This window comes from Ctenocephalides felis, unplaced genomic scaffold (assembly GCF_003426905.1).
Source record: "Ctenocephalides felis isolate EL2017-DRISC unplaced genomic scaffold, ASM342690v1 CF-g0.4_SCAFFOLD_03571, whole genome shotgun sequence".
In the NCBI taxonomy this organism is placed as follows: Eukaryota; Metazoa; Arthropoda; class Insecta; order Siphonaptera; family Pulicidae; genus Ctenocephalides; species Ctenocephalides felis.
This window is the reverse complement of record NW_020539725.1, coordinates 63529368-63537871: the sequence shown is the minus strand read 5'-3', so window position 1 is coordinate 63537871 and position 8504 is coordinate 63529368. Positions and strand designations below refer to the sequence as shown.

The following is an 8504-nucleotide window of genomic DNA, read 5'->3' as shown; positions in this document are numbered from 1 at the left end:
AAATGATAAATAAAAGTGTATTGCCTGATGAAATAAAACATATAATTATACACGATCTGGTAACACTGTTACCAGATGCTAATTTCAGGCAATGTAGAAAAAAACTAGTGGTGCATGGAATTGTGCCTTAAGGCAAATTTCTAGAACATCCCGCAACAAAAATTACATTTTTTAAAAAATATTCCATTTTTTGAAAAAATAAATTTTTGAAATTTTTGAATAAAATTGACATTTTGAAAAAAAGTTTAATTTATATTTTAAAGATTTTCAAGATTAAATTTATCAAATTCAAAGATATCACGTGACAAAATGATCTCGACCAATCATATCAACTCGTTAACCAATTGCGAATCAAATATGTTGTAACGCATTTCCAAAGAAGTTTTACTTCAACATTTGAATAACGTGAGTGACATCTCATCTGTATGAAATGTAATGCTCGATACTATATATTTACCTTGGGTACAGAAAATTCTCTTTTACTTTAATTAAAATATATATTTCTTTTTTTCTCGCTACAAATTTTCTGTCATGTAACAACTAAATTCCTCCTTGAAATAATTTACAAAAAAAAACCTGGGAATAGTCCTATCATAAAGCGTTACTTAATTGTTTGTGATTTAGTGTATTTGATTAATATTTACCTTTACCCTTTACCTTTCTTCGACCAGCTCTCGCACTATCCGAACCGAAGTCGTGCGTGCGTAAGAGTCGAGCGACCTCGACCGATTGAAAAAAAATAAAGAAAAAACGAACGAACGAATGATCTTGATACTGATACTGGACGAGATAGATTTGAATAAAGAGATTCGTCGACGAGATTTCGCAATAATTCAAGATGTTAATTTCATTATTCAATTAATTAATCACAAGATAAGATCATTATTTGATTGGATCAGATGAGTAAGCGCTGGTGCTGGTGCTGGTACTGACTACTGGCTACTGGTAATAATGCATAATTAAAAAAAAAAAAATTGGATACGAGATAATGACAAAGTCAGCTGACGGTGACTACGGTATATTTGTTTATTTCATAAAATTAATGATAATAAACTGGATTGATGTGGGATAAGCTTGTTGTGTTATCTTACGGTAAGATAAAACAACGAAAATACCAAAACACCTATTTTAAGATACTTATATTTGAAGGTATTTGGCGACTTTCCCTAGGGTAAGTTATAGTAGTCGCAAGAAAATCTAAACTGAAATTTTTCACGTTTCAGAGGTTTCTGAACATTTTGTCAAAGCTTAGAAAATATGGATGTGTGCGGATATAAGTTTTTGTCGACGATTTCGGGCGTATAGATGAACCGATTTGAATAATTCAAAAAACAAACTGTTCCTATTGATAGGGAGACGTGCTGATTAGTTTTTGGCAAAATTGGTATTACAGATTTTGAGAGAACGGAGCGTCCGATTTGAATGATTCAAAAACCATTTGACTTGTATTGACGAAATGAAGAACGGATTGAATTTTTGAGATGGCACTTCCAGCGGTTTGGAGATACAGAGGAAAAAGTGCAAAAAGAAGATAGTTGGCGGTCAAAAATGATCATTAGAGAACGTCGATTAATAACGTGATCAAGTTTTAAAAAAAATTTGAAGCCCCCTCCCCCTTGGTGATACGTGTTAAGAGAAAAAATGGTAAAATTTTGAATTTTTTTGAAAATGTAGGTAAAAAAGAAATACACGTGATATATTACTAGACCCCTCTCTCCCCCGCGTGATATTTCGTGATTTTTTGTCAAACTTCCACCCCCTTCAAAGTATACAAAAATTTATACTTCAAATATAAATTTTAAATTTACAAATCGGTTTAATAATCAAAATCACATATAACGTATATAAATTTCATATGCGTTATTCTAATCGTAAGAAATATATCCTCAGATGGATTCATTCGGCATCTCTTGTTAATGTAAACATTCTTAACCTATAAGATCTTCCCTATATAATATATGAGCGATTAAATATTTAGTATTTATAATTATATATTTGAATATTTAATACAATTGTTATTAATCATTGATCAATATTTCAATTCCAGAAATTTCGTTTAAGACACAATGCCATGCACCACTAGTTGCAGATATTGCGACTAGCCCTCTGTCTATTGTTACTTATACGGTGCAGTGATTCTGCGTTATTGAAATCGAATTAAAATGTAAGCATTTTTTTACGTAACACCATATTCGTACGAATAAATAATAAATAATTATAATAATAATTAATTAGAGAATAATAAGAACATATAAATAGGAATATAAGGATTTTAAATTTTTGAGTCTCATTTTTTCCTTAAAAAAATTGTCCTAACATTATTAATTTTGAGTTAAATGCTTCGTCCCTAATGGTGGCAGTGTTGCCAGATGACGTTAAATCTTAGGGTTACCCGATGGCACAACAAAACCCAAACCAAGTACCGACTATCAATTATCATCATCAAATAATAAATAATTATAGTAATGATTAATAAAATTAAATATGAAGATAAAGTTGAAAACGATTTGAATTTGAGTCTCCTAGTTCGCTAAAAATATGGCTTAACATTATTGATCTTGAGTTAAATTCTTCGTCCTTAATGGTGGCAGTGTTGCCAGATGACGTTAAACCATAGGGTTGCCTGATGTCACAACAAAACCCAAACCAAGTACCGACTATCAATTATCATCATCAAATAATAAATAATTATAGTAATGATTAATAAAATTAAATATGAAGATAAAGTTGAAAATGATTTGAATTTGAGTCTCCTAGTTCGCTAAAAATATGGCTTAACATTATTGATCTTGAGTTAAATTCTTCGTCCTTAATGGTGGCAGTGTTGCCAGATGACGTTAAACCATAGGGTTGCCTGATGTCACAACCAAATCTAAACCAAGTACCGGCTATGAATTATCTTTATCAAAAATAAAGAACCAGAAGTTTTTCTAGTTGCTATTATTACTTCAACTTGCTGAGCGTCCTTTTTTACCTAAAAGAAATTGGCCATTATTGATTTTAAATTAAATACTTCGTCTTTAATGGTGTCAGTGTTGCCAAATGATGTTAAATCTTAGTATTACCCGATGACACAACCAAACCCAAACCAAGTACCGACTAGGAAATACCGTTATCAAAAATGAAGAGCCAGAAGTGTTTCTGGTTACTGTTATTACTAAACTTTCTGAACCTTCTTTTCACCCAAAAAATTGGCCATTATTGATTTTAAGTTAAATACATCGTCCTTAATAGTGACCGTGTTACCAGATAACGTTAAACCTTAGGGTTGCCCGATGATACAACAAAACCCAAATCAAGTACTGACTATGAATTATGCATATCAAAAATGAAGGGACAGAAGTTTTCCTGATTGCTATTATTAGTTTAACTTTCTGAGCGTCCTTTTTTCCCCAAAAAATAGACCATTAATGATTTTGAATTACATACTTCGTCCCTAATGGCGGCGGTGTTGCCAGATGACGTTAAATCTTAGGGTTACCCGACGACACAACCAAACCCAAATCAAGTACCGACTATCAATTACCATTATCACAAATGAAGAGCCTTCAATTCAAATTCAAAATAGAATATTTATATTTCAACTTTTCACTCGTGTCCTCGCTTCAAGATCTAATTCTGCGATTGAGACGGAACCTTCGCGGTTCGTGGAGGCGTCGGCGGCGGCGATGATTTTTAATTTGAATTTAATTTGATTTTTTTTTGCAATGTTTTTTTTTTTCACTCTTCGTCCAAGACGTGGGCAGTGGTGAGTAATGTAATGTAATGATAATAATGGTGATGGTGATAATCAAGTCGGTTTTCACATTTTTATTGTCATTGTCTCAGGTTGCATAAGTAAAACGAGTAAAACGAGCGATTCAACCTTCTGTTCGATCTTTGTCATAGATCATCGCTCAACCGTGCACTCCCAATAAATAATAATATAAATAGAAATATATAAATTTATATATATATATATATATATATATATATATATCTTATATATAAAATTCTTCTATAATGATGTATGAAAGGATACTCCTCCTTATTTGGATTATTCGGATTTTGATAAATCTTTCTGAAATTTGTTAAGGATTTTTTTTAGGGTTTATTTGAATTATAAAAATATAGTAACATTGTAGAAATAAATGGAAAAAGAGAACTCAACTGACAAACTAACAAGCAAAAAGCAAAAAAAAAACTGAAAAGCAAACTAAACAATAAGACAACGTTACTAACTATCGTGTATCAAAAGAAAGAGAGGACTGTACTTACGAGCAAACTGAATCTTGAATTAAGAAAAAAGTCTACTGTTGACCAAAAATCTAAATTTAGAAATCAAATGAGAAAGAATCATACAAACAAACAAATTTAATCCAGTATTAATATAAGGACGCTACCGACGACCAAAAATCTGAATTTAAAATCGAAAGAAGAAAATGATACCACTGAGAAGCAAACAAACTTTACAAATTTAAAGAAAAAGCGGACACTACTGATAAGCAAACTTAATCCAGAATTAATAAAAGAACTCTACTGAGGAGCCAACTTAATCTAGAATTAAGAAGAGGACTCTACGGACGAGCAAACTTAATCAAGAATTAAGAAAAGGACTCTACTGATGAGCCAATTAAATTTTCAAAGAAAATCAATTACTACGAAAAAAAAGGCCCAGACGATCTTTACAAATATCTTTCAAACTTTTAAATGTTTTAATTTGGTTCAGAAAAACGTCGATTCCCGAACATACTTTTTCAAATTTCAGTGCCAAACGATTCAGAAAGACTCGAGAAAACATCGCACAAATCGAATTTACTGTCAAAAACATATACTTCTCCTTTGCACTTTTCAAAAAATGCAGTTTTTCTCCAACATGTATAAATATATTTATATATATAATACATATCACAATATTAATATTAATAATAATTAAAATTAATTTCTACAAATAAAATTATATAAATTGTTCATCACATATTTTTACATTTGGTCCACGGTTACATTTTATATGTTATACAATAATATACTAAAATTTAAGTTATTTTAAATATAATATTTTATATATATATAAAGTTATTTCTATATCTTATATATATAAAATTGTTCTGTAATGATGTATGTAAAGAGTAAAGACACTCCTCCTAAACGGTTATTCGGATTTTGATAAATATTTCTGAAGTTTAGTAAGGAAATTTTTTAGGACGTATGTGATTATAAAAATATAGTAACATTGTACCAATAAATGGAAAAAATTGCGAAAAACGGCATGTCGTTGTTTGACATTGAAAATAGTTCGACAAATGAGAACCGTCACCTGCTAGAAATTTCAATTCACTTATGAGCCTAGATAATATTAGAATATAATATACAAGAAAAATGTAATGTCTACATTATTATTGCCGAAAAGCAGCTGAGATGTGCCAGAAATTAATATAAGATACAGTATGTACTTGGCAGGTAAAATCATATAATTCAATTTGACAGATTTTTTTTTTTTAACTAATGCAGTCGTGTTTAGCCTTACTTTACTAAAACACAATACAAAAAAATGTACTTATTCAAAAAATTATTTAGAATTTTGTTTCATGTGTCAAAAATTCATTTGTTTGGCAACTAAAAAATATACGTTATCTTTGGAGGGAAGGGGGTTTATTTTGAATATCACCACATATTACTAAGAATGGGATTCAAAAATTCTCAAAAAATCAGTCACGTGATTTAAGGACGCCTCCTAAGGGTAATCGAGTTTCAGGAATTTTTTGGAGCCCCCTTCCCCGTTGGTGATATGTCGTGATATTTAAAATTACCCTCCCATCCCCATTAAACATTACGTGTATTTTTAGTTAAGAAAAAAGTGAAATTTTTGATTTTTTTTGGTAAACGTTCGGATTTTTTAAAAAAATACAGGTAAAAAATAAATACACATGATATCTTGCTATACCCACCCCTCCCTTCCAAAAGTGTTATTTCGGGATTTTTTGTCAAAACCTCCATACTCCAAAAAGCCTCATGTAATCAATGAACGCGACCTTATATATAAATATATATATATATATATATATATATATATATATATATATATATATTTTCATTTTCGGTGTCAAACGATTCAGAACGACTTGGAACGTCGAAAAAACAAAATTAGCATATCGGATTTCTTGACAAAAATATAAATAAACTTCTCTTAGTTAATAAATGCTAGATAAAAATATTATTTATCATATAAAATATGCACCTATTTAAAAATTTAAAAAAATATCAAACTCAGTAATATATTTAATAAATTCTATTAAAATTCAAAACAATCTCATTCCTCGTCAAAATATACATTTAAAATCAATATTCCAATCACAGCCATCAAACGTCACCATCATCCAAAATCAAAATCTTGAACTCATTATGAACCGACTTAAAAAGTGGTTTAATCTCCTTCAAATGTTTGCTGTACCCGATAATCACCGAAGGCACCAAAGCCAACACAACCACATACAGCCAATAAGGAACAGGTTCAGTGCTTCCAAACGGACAAAACCACATCCCCCGTCTGATGGAATCCCTTATATGGTGCGTGAAAATAGACACAAAAATCATCCATGAAACCGTGTGCATCCATTCTACCCGTCCAAACAAACTCAGTAAATAAATGACGACTGGCACCAGCAGTATTGTGGAACAATGGAAGTACGGTCGAGACATGAGATGTGTAGCATCCTGAGAGAAATAATAATATACATTGTGTACTGGGTACAGCAACTTAATATTATTATTACTTACATATAAGCTTGAGGAGTGTGCCATTATGAAATGGTCAACATCGATAATAGAAGATAAGGCAGCACATAACATGAATTCAAATAAGACGACAGCCAAAGCGTTTCTTTTACGTTTGAACAAAATCACAATGAGCCAAGTCATGGAACCGATGGCACTGTGAATGAAATTATCGATAATTGCACGAAGAACGTCACTTGAGGCTTTCATCGTGAAGAAATCTCCAAAAATTGCTACAGTCAACAGGGACAGTATGCAGAAAGTGAACATTATTGTTTGCATCGTGATGAACTTTGTGGAACTAGAAATAATAAGTTGACTCAGTTTTAATCATCCAGACAAGAAACTGTCATATATCTGAGATTGTTTATACATACATAACCTTCAAAATTTCATGAACAAATCTAGTAACAAACAAAAATAGACAAAGACATTATAAATATAATACATAAAATGTATCACTTACTTTTCCATCTTGTGTAGCACAAATTATTTCAATTTCACCAAATCTTGTAATGTACGCACAATTTGCACAAATTGTTTTAGGTTATCTTTTGTTTTCAAATGCGATTTTAAACTTTTTACAAAACAAATGCTTCTTATCAACGACATGTTATTTAAATATATACGTGTATATTAAAATTAGCTTTTAAATACTAAATATTAGTTGAATTTTAAAGAAATACTGAAACCGACATTTTGCTGTGTCAACTGTTGAAGTAACTAACTTGAAGTTAACGCAAAATTGTGGTTCGCGGTTTTTTTGAAATTTTACAATTTTAAAAGAATTTTTTCAAATTAAATTATTAAAATTAATAGATATTATAATAAAATAAACAGCTTTAATAGAATTTTATAATTTACCAAGCTTTAAATCCTTTAATAATATAATTTTAAAGAAATACTAAACCGAAACACACCTGAAGTTAATGCAAAATGGAGGATAACAGTATTTTTGAAATTTCACAATTTAAAAGTATTTTTTTAAATTGAATTATTAAAATTAATAGACATATAAATGAATTAAACAGCTTAAATATAATTTTACAATTTAATTAGCTTTAAATACTTTAATAATTAAATTTTGAAAAAATACTAAAACCGATATCACAACTGAAGTTAACACAAAATGGAGGATAACAGTATTTTTGAAATTTCACAATTTAAAAGTATTTTTTTAAATTAAATCATTAAAATTAATAGATATTAAAATAGAATAAACAGCTTTAATATAATTTTACAATTTAAGGAGTTTACATTTAAGGACTTTAATAATTAAATTTTGAAAAAATACTAAACCCGATATCACAACTGAAGTTAACCCAAAATGGAGGTTGACAGTATTTTTGAAATTCTACAATTTTAAAAGTGTTTCTTTAATAAATTATTAAAATTAATAGATTTATATATATAAATAGACAGATTTAATATAATTTTATAATTTAACAAGCTTTAAATACATTAATAATTTAATTTAAAGAAATATTAAACCGACACACATCTGAAGTTAACGCAAAATGGAGGTTGACAGTATTTTTGAAATTTTACAATTTAAAAGTATTTTTTTAAATTAAATTATTAAAATTAATAAACATATAAATGAATTAAATAGCTAAAATATAATTTTACAATTTAACGAGCTTTAAATACGTTAATAATTTAATTTTAAAGGAATGTTAAACCGACATAGCACTTGAAGTTAACGCAAAATGGCCGTTGACAGTTTTTTTTTTTGAAATTTTACAATTTTA

General features: G+C 29.2%; 1 protein-coding gene across 1 annotated transcript; it reads right to left on the bottom strand.

Moving 5' to 3' along the window:
* Window positions 1–6296: 6296 nt before the first annotated feature.
* Window positions 6297–7417, bottom strand: LOC113386749 (transmembrane protein 267). Its single transcript, XM_026624507.1, has 3 exons — window positions 7220–7417; window positions 6757–7054; window positions 6297–6693 (listed from the first exon to the last, which is right to left on the bottom strand). The coding sequence occupies exons 1-3, from the start codon at window positions 7225–7227 to the stop codon at window positions 6340–6342; spliced, it is 660 nt and encodes a 219-aa protein (XP_026480292.1). The 5' UTR covers window positions 7228–7417; the 3' UTR covers window positions 6297–6339.
* Window positions 7418–8504: the final 1087 nt, after the last annotated feature.

Excerpts from the sequence above, each read along its gene's own strand:
- LOC113386749 (XM_026624507.1), bottom strand. Across the intron at positions 6,694-6,756 it reads CACACTCCTCAAGCTTATAT|GATGCTACACATCTCATGTC; the intron begins GTAAGTAATAAT and ends TATTTCTCTCAG.